Source organism: Calidris pugnax, unplaced genomic scaffold (genome assembly GCF_001431845.1).
Source record: "Calidris pugnax isolate Ruff unplaced genomic scaffold, ASM143184v1 scaffold171, whole genome shotgun sequence".
Classification (NCBI taxonomy): domain Eukaryota; kingdom Metazoa; phylum Chordata; class Aves; order Charadriiformes; family Scolopacidae; genus Calidris; species Calidris pugnax.
The window spans coordinates 4,423,178-4,438,426 of record NW_015091064.1 but is presented as its reverse complement, the minus strand read 5'-3'; the positions used below and the strand labels follow the sequence as shown (position 1 = coordinate 4,438,426).

General features: G+C 47.7%; 1 protein-coding gene across 1 annotated transcript in view; it reads right to left on the bottom strand.

Moving 5' to 3' along the window:
* Positions 1 to 8,061: 8,061 nt before the first annotated feature.
* Positions 8,062 to 15,249, bottom strand: part of KLF11 (Kruppel-like factor 11) — a 17,932-nt gene continuing 10,744 nt past the window's right edge. The window contains exons 6-8 of the mRNA XM_014956745.1: positions 12,934 to 13,188; positions 10,592 to 11,585; positions 8,062 to 8,485 (exon numbers count right to left, since the gene is read on the bottom strand). Of these exons, the coding sequence (XP_014812231.1) occupies positions 8,181 to 8,485; positions 10,592 to 11,585; positions 12,934 to 13,188 (1,554 nt within the window). The 3' untranslated portion in view covers positions 8,062 to 8,180. The remainder of the gene's footprint in view (positions 8,486 to 10,591; positions 11,586 to 12,933; positions 13,189 to 15,249) is intronic.

The window sequence follows — 15,249 nt, the reverse complement described above, 5'->3', positions numbered from 1 at the left end:
CAGCAGCTCTCAAAGACCTACTGGGGTGAGCAGAATGTGCCTGTGGAGAGCAGAAAAAACACGGGAGGCCTGCTGACTCCAGCACCATAGGTGACCACAGTACTTCATATGCTTGTTTTAATCACCCTTCAATTTAGATTTCATTCTTTCAATCAGGACCTTCCTTCCACTGAGGTCCCCAGAGTCCCTGGCCTGCATAGGGAGATGCTTTGAGGAGCTCAGTCACAGCTCCCCCATCACGAGGGCAGGATCCTTTTTGGGCGGCCTCCAGTGACACAGTGGGCCAGAAAAAAAGCCACATTGCTGTCAGACCATGCTGCAGCACGATCAGACAAAGCGCCACAGGGGCTGCCCCCACATCGGGCAGAGCCAACAGCTCCATCCCGTAGTGTGGCACCAGCAGGGACCAGGTCTCTGCCACCCCCCCAGGGTCCCCCTTCCCACGCCCTGCCACCCCTCGCACAGCTTCTCTCTCTGAGGCTGCCTTTGGTGGCTGACCAAGGTAACAGCTCCACAACCCATTCCAGGCTCTCCTAGACAAAAGCCTAAGTTTTAACAATTTTGCAGAGGGTTGGGGTTGTTCAGCCTGGAGAAGAGAAGGCTCCGGGGAGACCTTATAGCTCCTTCCAGTAGCTACAGGGGGCCTACAGGAAAGATGGGGAGGGACTCTCTATCACGGAGTGCAGCAATAGGACGAGGGGTACAGTTTTAAACTGAAAGAGGAGAAATTTAGGTTAGGTATCAGATTAGAAATCCTTTCCTGTGAGTGTGGTGAGACACTGGAAGAGGTTGCCCAGAGAAGCTGTGGCTGCCCCATCCCTGGAGGTGTCCAAGGCCAGGCTGGATGGGGCTTTGAGCAACCTGCTCTGGTGGGAGGTGTCCTTGCCCAGGGCAGGGGGGTTGGAATTAGGTGATCTTTAAGGCCCCTTCCAATCTCAACCATTCTATGATTCTGTGACTAATTAAAAAAAAAAATCTGAACTGAATATATTCTTGATCTCTTTTGCCTGGACACAGCAAAAAATTTTCTTACAAAATTAGCTTATCAAATAGCAAAGGGACAAGTACGTTTCTGTACCTGGAATAAATGTGCAATGGGTTTCACAGGTAACCTTTCCAGCGTCATCAAGAGAAAAGGAGGAGCCACAGGAACGTCCAGAAGGGAGTCATGCAATTGGGACAGTCGCTGCACCAGGGAAAAGGTGGGAGAAAGAAGTTTTGGGATGCAAGGAGAGGCCTCAAACTCTGCCATGGTCTTGCAGGTTTTCTCTGTGCTGTGCTCTGACCATGGAGCCAGACCAGCTCACAACCATCTCTGAGTCTCATACCATGCAGAAGAGGGTGGTGGTACCCAGCCAGCTCCCCAGTCTGCCCAGGCATCCTCAAGGACTGTGCTCCTCCACCCATGTCAAACCTGCACCCAGCAGCACCCTAAAAATAGCAGGGGGTGGCAGTGGGGTTGGTACCTGGGAAGGCACAGCTGCACAGTTCAACTGCCTGGCCCCAGTGTCACCCTCCTTTAGATCCATCCTTTGCTCAGGGAAAGTAGGGCACTAGATCATTTGCAGGCAAATAATCATATTTAATAAGTACCTGAGGCCATGACTGATTTTAAGAGACACTCCTTGAATTAATTGCTCTTTAGTAAAAAAGGACAATTGCCCTATGGAGGTCACTTTGCCGCATCTCAGGCAGAGAATGCTGACATCCCACTGGCTGAATTATCAGAAAGTTTATTTTCTTTTCATTGCACTCCTGTATAACCATCATCAAATCACAACCACTTATAAAACAAAAAATTATTTGGCTTTCCAATACTTCCTAAAACAGTTCTGCTGGATTTGAGTAGTGTTCTGGAAAGTCTTTCATTCATCATTTAGAAACTACCCTCCTCTGCAATACACACAGTGTAAGACAGGGTACCTGAGCGTGGGTTTTGAGCTAACACTATTAATCCCCATTAATAAAACAGCAAAAGGCCATGTATATTAACCACATTACCACATTATTCATCTAACGATGACAAATATTACACACTGTTTTGCACCAGTCTGAAGAGGAGAGCTGGCTGCCTACACATAACTTCTATTACTTTTCAAGTGAGGTAGAAGCACAGTTGCTGAGAAGACCGGAGAGGGTCATTTTTTCAGCTAATGGATGAAGAGCTATCAACACTTCTGAGCTTAGCGACTTCCACGGCTTCAGGAGGTTTCTTACCTGGGCATGCAACGAGATGCCAGCTGAAAGGTTCTGGTGGTGAAAGCATTAAAGCCATATTTTTTTAAATTACTCAACCTAAGATCTAAAAAAATGCAATGAACCTGAAACTACAGAACCAGTTCACACACTTACTCAGACTCTCTGTTTCACTCAAATCTGCGTTTTTCATGTGCAAACAAATGCTTTGGATCCTTTTTTTCCCCTTTTCTTTCTGACAGCGCTGCAGTGGGTGCTGCTGCTTTTTGCAGAGCTCTGCCTTTTCAGTAGCCCGGTAAGTGGTCAGAACTCCTTCCCAAAGAGCAACGAAGAGAACAGATCAGTGACGGAGTAGTTTTAGGAAGAGTGCTGTCTTTTACCTGGTGTGTAGCCATCTGGTGAAACCTCTACAAGCTTCAAGAATTCAGTCGGGAGCCGTAGGTAGACTTGAGTGGGGGAAACAAAGCTGTGACTTGATCCGAGCTTGGGCGAGAAGGCTGGGAAGAACGAAGAAGAGCAGCCAGTCACCATAACACAGCTACCCAGAAGGTTTTTATAGTCCACCTCTGCCTCTAGGACTCTGAATGCTGGTCCTTTTGCTCAGCATATGCGAGGCTGGTCCCAAATGCATTATCTACCAGCATCCCATTGCCAAGACCTCTGAGAGCAGAGCAGCTAATAGTTCCCTGACACACGATGTTCAGTGCCCTGCTGTCATCTACTTGCCTTCACAATACTAGAGGAGAAAGGAGGGTGGCACCACCCCAGGGATGCTCTTCCCCAACCTCCTTCCTTGGAGGATCAAACCCCAAGCTTTCAGCCAAACTAGTCCCCCACACACACACATCCCTGGGAGCTGAAACAGAGCCATTGTCCCAGAGGAGGTGCAGCCCTGGAGTTGTGCCACACAAGCATGGCAGAGCCCCCCACCACACTTGGTGGAGGTGGAGCAACCACAACCACCTGTAGAGGTGGCATCCACAACAGGGTGGGGGTTTTACACACACACACACACTCTGGACACGGCAATTATTTGCACAGGGTGAAGTGGGTTTATCTGGACAATGATAACCAACAGAAAAGAAACGGCTCTGAACTCAAGAGGCACTGCAAGGGAGAAAGTCAAACCTAAGGTATTCCCCCTATCTAGGAAAAACTCCCCCAGGAAAGGGTATGGTCCAGCTTCCTTGAGTTTCCTGCATGTAGACGATGTGCCCATGGCCTCCTGCACACATCAGGATGTGTCTCACCCCATCTCCTACATGCGAGGACTGAGGCAGAAAACGAGGAAGGCTGCATTTGAGAGAGGATGAAAGTGATCTGGAAAGAAAATGCCTGGGTGCTAACACACCTGCTGTGGGGAAGGTAACCCCACTGACTGCACAGACTGCGAGCAGACGTGTCTGAGGCTTTGGGGCTTCCTTCTGATCCGTCTCCCTGTTTCCTTAGTCTGTAGGTTGCCAGGTTCCGAGTCACGATTCACTCCTTCTGCACACATGGGAGAAGTTTGCCTTTTCCTGGCCATAGCCCGCCTCAAGCCACAGGATCCAAACAGAAGGTTAACGGGCAGTTGGGCTTCCAGATTAAACTTCAAAACCAGTTAGAAGATTTATCCCAGCAGATGAACTCAAGCCAGATGCAGTCCCGAGGCAGGACTCGGCTCACAAGATGTGACAGATGAAGTGCCACCTTCATCATTCACAGGACGTTGAGCACAGGCAGCTTTCACAGCTGGAAACAGCAAGCCAGCCAGAGCTGGAGCCTAAAGCCAGAGGAGCACACCGAGCGTGGGACCACCTCTGCCCACCCAGCTCCAGAACGGATCCACGCTCCCAGTATCCTAACCACAAGCCGACCAGAGCTCACCAGTTTGTGAGCAGGACAAGGCAAGCTGCTGCTGCGTTGAAGATTTGGCTGTATAACCACAGGAGCAACGACAGTCTAATGGCAAAATTCAGCATTAAACCAAAGGGCGCGTTTGAGCACACGTGCATTTTTTCTTTAGAAAATTCCTGTTTTTCATGGATTTCAAATGGCTGCACGGTGCCGGTGTCAGCACAGCAAAGCTCCCTCACGAGCAAGCCGTTTTCTCTCCCAGGATGGGGCTGTCCCAGGCTCTGGTCCCGTCAGGAGGAGCACAAACCACACCTCCTGGCTGCACACAGCAGCTTGGAACTCAGCTCGGGTCCAAGAGGAGCAGAAAGATGATCACAGAACTGTGAAACCCACAGCTGTGCTGCACATAAGCAAAGCAATGGAGAACAATACAAAAAAAAATTACATCTTGTTTAGGATACGAATGGATGCTTAGAAAAGCCTTCCTTGAAAAACAGTAGCAGGAACAGAGAGGTAGGACAAGATGCCCTACCCCTTGGGAGTCAAAAGTGTTATGGAGACCTGCAGAGCCCAAGGGCTGAAGAGTCTGTGCGACTCTGCCAGAGCATCGATCCCGCAGTCAAGCCTTTCCTTCCAGTGTTTCTCCGGAGGGGGAAGCAGGACCATCCACCAGATCTTCTCTTTTCATCTTCCACACACTTCCAAGAACAACTGCTCTTCTGCAGACGAAGCCTTGAGTCACGGCTCCCCGCAGGCTGACTGCAGAGCCTGAGTCACCTTGCAGCAGAAGGCTGTGACAGAAAGCTGGTGTCACTACACCCTCGTCTCCTGCATCCAAACACGAACCTGCTAGAAGCACACATTGCTGCAGTTTGGGAACCGGTGAGGGGGAAAGAAATAGCAGAGATGCTTAAAAATTGAAAGCATTTGCTGCTGCTGTCAGCGTGGCTGGACACCTCTTTCCCAGCTGAGACCTGGAGGTGACAGCCAGCCTGCCAGAGAGCAGGTACGTGGGAACGGGAAGGAGCAGGGCTAACACAGCCATCTTTTGGGTCAAATTCTCATCTCTTCTTTATTTCCAGCCTTCGTGCCACGCACAGCTCGCAACACCAACAGGGCAGCCCTCAGACCACCACCTTTTGCCAATATCTTGTGGAGGCAATGCCAGAAGAGTTACGAACCCCCAGACTCTTGTTTTACAGACAGCGTGCAAAAACCCCACAGCCTAGCGGTGCTGAACACGTTCTACCAAACACACAAGAAGCAGCGTGTAAAATTATAAATGGAAAAGCACTGGCCAATTTACAACAGGACTCAAAAAGTCCTGCCTTTGCAACTAGTGATCCCCAAGGTCTTCCGCTGGCCTAGATATATGACCTAATCCAGAGGGATTTACATAGCTCTGGAATGGACATGTACGAAACCTGAAAATTCACAATTTTTTGATGATTTAAAAACCAGTCACATTACATACTTTTTATTTAATAAAAACAGGTACAAAAATGTGATTCCGTATCTTTAAAATCTAGGCTCAAAAGGACTGAACAGTGTAGTTCAGGCAGTAAAGTGCAAGGAGAGCGGTTACCCCAGTCACACTTACTGCACAAACACCCCTCACACGGCGGGAAGGAGCAGAAAGAGCAGACGGAGCCCACGCCGCTCAGCTCTTCACACACATCCACGGCAGAGAGAGCCACGGGTCACGGACACGGGTGGCCAGAGGCAGCCACAGCCGGCAGGAGCGGGCTGCGAGGAACCAGGCCAGGGAAAGCTAACAAAGACAGAGACGTCGCTTTTCCACATTGTGACAGGCACCTTTGGAAACACCATCTTCCCCAGTCCATCACTGCCCCTCTATGATGCAACAAATTATAAGATGATGATTTACTAAATCACGACACGAGCCTCCAAACTGTTTTGCTCAGGTGAACACCGTAAGCGGTCGGTCTGTAAAATAAACAAAGTACTAAATTGGCTTCTGGACTGAGACGGGACACTCTTCCCCCAGTTAAAAGCATGCTAAAACGGCATCCAAAAGTCAAACTTCTTGTTCTAAGGGACTGCTGAGGAAAAATTAAAAAAAGAAAATATTTTTATTTTTTTAAAAAACAAGAGAGCAGCAATATCTTTTTCTTCAGGACACGAATTTGGAAAACTGGGTATGGACAGAGAACAGCAGGAGCACAAGCACCCAGCTGGGCAGGAAGAGGGGTTCCCAGCGAGGCCTGCGGGGAGCACAAGGTGAGGTGCACACACACACACCCCCACCCCAGCAGCAGGTACCCTGCAGACACCAGGACTGCAGCCGGTGTCAAGCCAACAGGGTGCCAACACCCCAAAAGTCAGGCACAGAAACCTTAGCACGCCGAGCACAATACTCCAATATAGTGCAGTTTGAAAACTTACTATCCTTAATTATAACTGCAGACTTAAATGTAAAAGTAGTGACTTATTCTGCTTTCAATTGAAATGGGTCTCTGCCAATTCTAGAGGAGCGAGAGCCAGGTGACACTGACGAGAACCCTGCTTTGCCCACACCGAGAAGCAAGACCAGGATTTCACAACAACAACAACAAAGCAGGGCAGGAGAGCGCATCCCTAGTTATCCACATTTTACACATCCAGGAAAAAACGTCCTCCTCAGTGCTCAACTAAGCGGGAGCGACTGAAGGGAGAAGATTCCAGTATGAATCAACACTACAGGAACATTTCATTCTGCAGGTGAGCTGCTTCCCAGCAAACACCACCCAGTGCCTGACAGCACAGCAGCTGTACTGTCAGCTCCAGGGCAGTACACACCACGGAGACCCAGCGGTCCCGGCACCTTTCCTGCTCACACCAGGGCAGCACAGCACAGCACTCCAGCCACCGATGCCACTCCTTAGCCACATTCACACCGGGTGTAAAAGAAAATCCATTCACCAGGGAGAATATCTCATTTAATAGAAAAGGGTGGTTTCATACAAAGTACTGTGGAGAAGTATAAGGCCACATGAAGAGCATCATCAAGTTGACACGGTGGCTATTTCTTAATTCAAAACACAATTAGTACTTCCTCTGGTGCTTTGATACAGGTAAATGAAAGCCTTGAACAATTTCCTATAAGGTGCACAAGCATCCACAATACATAAAAAAAAAAACCTCTTAATTTTCTATTTATCCTGTACTCAAAAAAAAAAATATAAACAGAGACCCAGCTAATTATTCATGGGTTGCCGTTTTTGCATTTTTCTGTAGATTTTGATACGCTGGTTTAGTAGGACTGAAAAATAAAGCATAATTTTTAGTGTCAAAGCTTCTAAACAGTGTTTGTGCTTCTACTTCCATCAGAGAAATCTGGATCCTCCAAACTTCGTTCTGGTGGAGTGTGGACTCAGGAATGCCCAGTACATCAAACTTCTACCAAAAGTCACAATGGCTTCCACTTGCAAAGGGTATGAATTTATAAAATGCTAAGGATTTCAACACTGATTTTCTCTCAGAAAAGAATTCTGATTTGGTTTGTTTTAAAAACGATGACACACTTAGATCTCAAACCTCCAGTGTCACCTGCGTAAGGAGGGTGTAACAGCACCAGCCCATTGCAGGATCAAGATCTGCAAGTGTGAAAATCCCAACCACTCTGACTTATCAAATATCATGTGTTTACAAAATGCTCTAATTGCAATACTGTAGGTTTATTGAAAAGGAATTTCCAAAACTCTGGGTCTCATACTGCACACCCTTACTAATGCAGGTCAAGTAATTTGCCTGCACATCAAGACCAAAACGAATAAATACAAAATATATTTGGTATAGAAAATACTAGTATAAAAATTAAAAATCACCCTGTTTTACTGTCCATCAAAATATTAACAGCAAGCATTACACGTGACTTTTTTAACCTATTGCCAAAATCATTTCCAAAGAGTTCTGCTTTCCTGAAGTGCTGGTGATTGCATTTGCCCAAGGATTGAAAACAAAACACATAGGGAAGGGACGAGGAAAGATACGACCAGTTTCTCACATAGCATTATTAACAGAGGACCTAAGGGAAACTAAAGTATGCACAAACAAGGAGGAGGGGGGGAAGCCATTGTCAGTTCTGTTGCAACCATCAGAGCTCTTCCTGGTTTTCAGAAAGTTTGTAGAGAAGGAGTTTCCTCTCGCTAGCCCTGACAGACCGACGACGGCATGGGGATGAGCATACTCAGAGAGCTGCTGCTTTTCGGTTTCTCTGCTGTGGCAATTCTGTTGAGTTTGCCAACCTCTGTCTGCCAGCTGGGGATCTTCTTCGTGGTCATATGGCGGCGGGTGTGCTTTGTCAAGTGATCGCTGCGCATGAAGCGACGCTCACACACGGGACAAGCAAACTTCTTCTCTCCCGTGTGAGTTCTACGGTGGCGTGACAGTTCATCTGAGCGGGCAAACTTCTTGTCACAGCCTTCCCAGTTGCAGCTGAAAGGCTTTTCTCCTGCAGGGAATAAAAGAAGCATAACTTACTTTTGAGAAGTTGCATTATAGTTTTAGCAAAGAACTAACTCAAATCCTGCCATGTAAAAACTGATCAACCTGGCTGATCAGGTGGTCCTGCTTTGGCAGGGAAGTTGGACTAGATGATCTCTATGGTCCCTTCCAACTCTAAAAATTCAGTGAAATTCAGTGAAACCTGCTCATGTGCGCAGTCAACATTAGCTTAAGCTCAAGTTGTGTTCCAGGGAAAAATCACAGGTGTGATTTCTACTTATTCCCTCATATCTCTTTAGATGTTATTTAATCGAGTCTATTTTTTATTCAATTATCCAAAACCCCAATTACCCAAGATCCTTCATCTTTTTCTTTCAACTGGGTTTAAAGCTACCTTATCCACTGACTGAACTAGGAGCAACCCTCTGCCCCCACCCCTGTGTGACCCAAACTCTACGGCTGCTGCATGGCATCAGCAAATACGGTGGGCAAACAGGAAGCTTGGAGTTGAGCCTCAGAGCCCTGCTGCTCAGTCCTACACACAAACACACCATCCCAGCCTGTGCTACCGAGGAAGGACCTGTCCTGCCATCCCCACGCAGCTGGAGCTCCAACAGACAGCCCCAGGGAGTTCTGCATGTCCAGGAATGACAGCAGTGCCCACGTCACCCTGAGCAACTGCTCAACATCAGACCTATTCTAAACAGCATGATCTACCGCCAGCAAACCCCATAAATCTCAAGATAAACACCGATCACATGACCCCAATGTACGGTAACACTCTGGAGCAGAACAAAAGCATCCAGCAGAAAGGAAGTCCCACAGAAGCGTTGTTCTTATTTCAGGTATTGAGTGTAAATTTCTATGTTTGGTGTACATGATGTCACATAGCTACTCAGTGCACAGGGGAAAAAAAAGCTGAACTACTCTGTCCCCCAATCCTGTAACGTGGACTGGCCAGTGAGGGGTCTGTGTGCTTCACCTCCCATAAACATCTTGTCTTAATCCTGGTGCAGGGACACACACAGCTTCCCTATGGATCAGCAGCAGCACAGACTCAAAGCAAGACACTTGTTATCATGTAGTGCTGAGTTAATTGAGCAGCCTGCAGCACTTAACTCTCAAGCCAGAACTAGAAGCATCATTCTACCTCTGAGCTCTGGTTTACAAGGAAGGATTATCAGCTTCATACAGGGTGTAAGCTCTTTCCCCAAAGGAAATGTAAAGACAAGATGGCAAATTAATGCAAATCCTGCCACAGAAGCTGACATCCAATAAACCACAGTGTCTGTGGGGCAAGAGACTGTGGGGGAAAAAAGCCAAGGAAAACCAAAATTAGACAAACTTTTGAATGAGCTATTTTGTACCAATCTCCCGCTATGCTATCCCTTCAACATCAAAAATAGTCTCTAAGAACTCGTTAGTTTTAACTTAACAGGATCTCTGAGCTAGAAAAAGGATAAGTAAAACACAAATATACTGACTCCACACTGAATGGATCTTATGGAGCCAATCAGCTCACATTAATTACAATTAATTTCATTTACCTTTAAAATTCCCTTTCTGTAACTGAATAAACAGCTATGTTCCTGTAGCAGCTCTACGTCCTAACACAGTAGCCCAAAATCTCAATGCACTCCCATTTAGCCTAAGCAAAACTCAAAAAAAATGTGTGGTTTCCGACTTCATCTCTTTTCTTTTATGTGTGTAACAATTAAGAGCAACTACCTGTACTATGGTTTGCTTACACCAGACTTCTCCATGCCCCAGAAAAAGGGGCATGGAGACTTGCACAATTCATTTCGATCTAGTCCAGATGGCAGGATTCCACTCAAACCTAAACACACACACACACACACAGACGGCAAAGCTTCGCTCCAACTAAAGCATGTGAAATTCAACTAACGCTATAGGGTCAGCTGAGGTCTCAGAACAAAGTCTGTCTTGTTTTGCTTGCCCACGGAGAATGAACATTCCTTCCTTCCCTGAGATGAGCAGAAGTTCCCTGGTCACCTGCCTCTTCCCTTTCCCAGCCCCCCCAAAAAACATGCATTTTAGGTCCCTAACACAAGCCAGGGCTGGAGCAATAAAGAACCTGCCCTGTGGTACACACCAGTGTGGGTGCGAAGGTGGGCTTTGAGGTGGGAGCTTTTGAAGTAGGTTTTCTTGCACCCAGGGAAGTTGCAAACATAATTCCTCCGTCTAGAAAAGTCCATCTGGGGGGCACAGCTTTGACCAGAAGCTATGAACACAGGAGCAGGAGCAAGGGGCAGTAACTTGGTGTTCCCAACAGTCATTACTGTTTGGGGGCACTGTGGTGTCTGTGTGACAGCAGTCTGTGGAAGAACCAGCATGACGGTCCCCTGAGGCACAGAAGGTCCCATGAGCACAGGCTGAGAGAGCGGGGCTGTCTGCGGCAAAATAGGTTTCATGGGAGTCGAGACTGTTGGAGTTGAAGGCTTGACATAGGCATTGATCATACTGCTTTGTCCATTGAAAGGGATCATTTGACAGAGAACCTGAGGGCTTGAAACGGGGGCAGGTGTCACCGGGGTAGCTCTTTTTTGCAAGTCATTCTCACAATTCTTTGGTAAGTGGGTCTGTGGTGAAACGGGCCGGACTGGTATCTGTCCTTTATTGGTCACAGTATCACTGGAGTCATGTGCATAAGGCTGATGTACTGGAGAGGTTTTGTTAATTAAATCATCTGCAGCACACGTGTCCTGTGGCAGCCTGGAATGTCTTCGGTCATCCGCTCCACACCAGTCTCTGGAAGCGCCGTAGCCTGAAGTTACCTTTGTTTTCTCTTGCGCAGCAGGAATGTGATGGTAAGCAGAACTATCACCTGTGTGCCGTATCACGCTTGTCGCCATGGCCCTGCAAGGCTGAGGGGCAAAGGATTCGGACGTCACCGGCTTCTGAGTGCACTGTCGCTCCACGTTGGTAACAGATGGCTTGGGTATGGGAGAGGCACCGGTCGCTGACGTGACTGAGCAGGCAGCTGTATTTGCCATGACAGTCCTCGGTTTGGAGTAAGTGACTTGTGAGGAGAGGAGCATAGCAGCTGATATCTCGACAAAGTCAGGGCTGTGCGGAGGGGTCATGCACTGCAAAAAAGAAAACACCGTTACACAGCCATGCAATTTCATCCCACAATTTTTCACTATCTTTACTGTGAAAAATAAAATTACACCCTCTTCCCAGAATCTCAGAACCTGCTTCTTGGGACAAACTTATTAAAGCATGCATTGCCTCACCTGATGGCCATTCTCAATATGCTCAAAAGTACATTAATAAAAGGCAGGCAATGAGGCAGATGTAAACCTGGATAAAACATTGCATGTCCACTCACTGTGCTACAAAAACCTCTCTCTTTCCTTTCCCCTCAGCAATGAGTGCAGCTGTAAGAGGCTATGAGCTCTCTGCTGTTCACAGAAAACAGACTAGCAGCAGACACCAATACTGCAGCATTTCAATTTCAAGCCACCAGCAAGCCCTACATCTTTTACCAATGGTTACCCCACCAGTTGGTGGCCACTTCTGAGAGATATACAAATGGAAATGCTCTCTCCCTTCTTATTCACTCATTTCTCTCTATGCTGTCTTGCTGTCACCACCTCTCCTTCCTCCTTTACCACTGAAATCTCATGCCTATGTCCTGTGCTGCTCAAGAGACTAAGCAGCAGGAGTATGAGAGTGCGGCAGCTGGTTGACGGGCTTCTATCTCAGCATCTTTCCTCTATATTTCCCTTTTCCTGACATAACTGGACACTACAAATGGGCCTTAACCATCTGAATCCTGAATGGCACCAAGCCCTTTTTTTAATACCTACTTTTGTTGCAACATAAACTGCAACACCAAAAAAGAAATGTGATTCAACCAAGGTTAGTCAGCAGGAGTAGGCCAATGCACTGGAGAAGTAACAGACTACATGTACAAACACATAGCGCAGAAACTAATTAAACTGTCTATTTCATAATGTTAACCGGTACTTTCTCTTATAAGGGCTAGAGCGAAGGCAAGTGTTGTCAAGTGCTTGCAAATGTTTTCGTCCAGTGAAAATGTTTTCATACAGTGCTTGCAGATAAGTTGGTGCTGAACCTCTGAGGCTCACTCTGCCATTCTGACTTACTCCAAGCGCTCCAAGAAACCTCCAATAGCCATCCAGACAGCATCCTCAGCTGTCAAGTTAAATAATCTGTCAGCAAGGGCTTTCACATCTAGACTTAACAAGGAATCAAAGCCCTACATTTGCCGTTCCAGAGACAGCAGAAAAACCCAAACTCAACATGCCCACCCAACTATTCTATGTACACACAGAGCACTGGCTGTACCGCAGCTCTTCTGCACCAGGGGCAGAGGAGCAAGCTCTCTCTGCCAGCCAAGTTAAAACACTGCAGAGATGTAACACCCAGGTGTCAGGCGTATTTATTTTGCATTCATGTTTTCCTTACCAGCGTAGATAAATAGTCCTTTGGTAATTCAGACGTAGCCTCAGCGTGCATTGTGAAATCACCAGAATCCGAGAAGGGCGTAAGTGGCCTTATCTTTAATATGTCACCTTTCTGTGATCTTTGACCCCAGGAGCTCATACAAACAAGCGCTTCAACGGCTTCGATGTCGTTCTGCTCCAAGGTGCTGCAGGTAGACCTTTCACTGTCATGACGCTGCCTTTCACGGATAGACTCATAGATGTCCACAATGTCAACCTAAATGTAATCGGATTACTGGCTATTAGGACAACTCAGAATACAAAGCCGACACCACCCACATACTGTCTGCTCACGATGAAGGTCAACTGAAACAGATCCCATGCCCGCGGCAAGGCTTTTACCAACCAGCTCAGCTCTCACCCTCCCCCACAGGCTCATCCTCCTACCCCTGCTACTCTTTAAAAAAAAAAAGAAAAGAAAAGAGAAGTAGTAAGATTTGGAGGAAAGGAACAGATATGTGTGCAGCTCACGTTTCCAGAGTTACTTTCCTGGATTACACTGCTCTGAGTAAACACATCCCACGCTTGCATACATGCAAAAAGAGGAAAAAAATCCCGACCTCCAATCTTGTTTAGACAAGGCTGTTTCCCAGCCCCGAAAGGCAACTGCTATTCAGCACTGATCTCATTCTGGTAACATTTAGAAGACAAATTTCAGCTGACAGTAAGATGCTCTAAGGTATGATCACTGATTCAGACTACCACACCTCGCAAAAGCATTTTAATCTTATTTTTACCAATACAGAAGCTGGTGGGGGGAAGGAAGGAAAACAGTCCTCAAAGTGCAGTGGGAATTGTTTGCATTGTACTTTAGAAAGGCACGATACCACATGGGGGTTAGGTATCCCAAGAGGCACTACGAGTCACATGAAGACAAATGGAATCATATCATTCCCAAACGCAAGCATCACAGAAAATTTGTGTGTATGTGTGCAGAACGCTTGACTTCTCCAGAAAGCATGCCCAAACTTCATAAAGTGCCCTCAGTGTTTGACAGTGACTCCCAAAGCTACGCTCTGCTGCTGGTTTATGGCTCACGTGCCAACTCGGTCTCAACTATGTGTTCAAACTCTTCCAGTCTTTAGGCACACCAATGAACTGTGAGGCCTGGCATTCAGAAGCACAGACCAAGATTCTCCAGCCTGCTGCTGTTATATTGCATGCTTAGATACTGCGGAAAAAGGGGTTTTAACTAAAAAAAGCAACATCAAGCACCACACTGTTCAGATGGTCTAAAGCTCTAGAGGAAACTATAATTGTTGGATGACATCACTTACACACCTAAGTCAAGGATTTTTGCTACTGAGTTAACTGTGTCAGTTAACACAGAATGACCCTGGTGACATCATCTCACGAAGATGCACAGCTGTGTGACGTTGTCTCAGCTGCAGGGATGTGCATGGCAAACACGTTAAACATAACAGCTCCAAAAATCACCGAATATTCATGGTTGGAAGGGACCTTTGAGATCATGGAGCCCAACCACTTGCACAAATGCCAGCACTTGCACTCCGAGAGGACTTTCACCTAAAGTAAGAGGCACCATGAACAGAGATGTGAAGACACGGGGGCAAGAAAGGGTTAAAGCACTCTAAAGCTATTAACGGCTCTGGGAGAGACTTCCAAGAATTTCCCCGAAAAACAAGGAGAAGGAAGGAGGGCAGAAAGCAATGCCTGGACCTGGTTGCCTGTCAGACAGGAGCTGAACCAGGCCAGGCTCTGCAGCCTGACCCGAAGCGGGGCTGCAGGCAACCAACCAACCCGCCACGTTATTTTTATTTTTTTTTTCCAACTCAACGCTTCAGGAGAGCAGTCTTCCCCCAAAGAAACGTGACAAAATGTTCCCCGCTTCGACGAAAAAAAAAAAATAAAAAAAAAACAACCCAAACCTTTAAAAAGCCCCCTTTTTAAGGCGAGGGCGGCGGCCCGGTCTCTCCGGCTGCCAGGGAACGGCGAACGGCGCCGTGTCCTCACATCACCCCGTACGTGCGCGGGCAGGGACGATCGGCCCCCCCCCTTCCCTCCCCCCCTCCCGGGGCCGAGCCACCCCCGCGCCTCACGGCGGGTGCCCCCGGCCGGGCGGCGCCGCGGAGGGGCGGATGGCGGGAAGAAGGGAAGGAGGAGGAGGAGGAGGAAGGCAGCTCCCGCTCTGCCGCCTCCCGCCCCCGCAGGTGACCGGGGCAACACCCTCCCCTGAGGGAACGGCACCGACCGACCCCCCCCGCGCCGGGTAACGGTCACAACCGATCCCCCCCCCGGCTGAGCAACGGTCCCAACC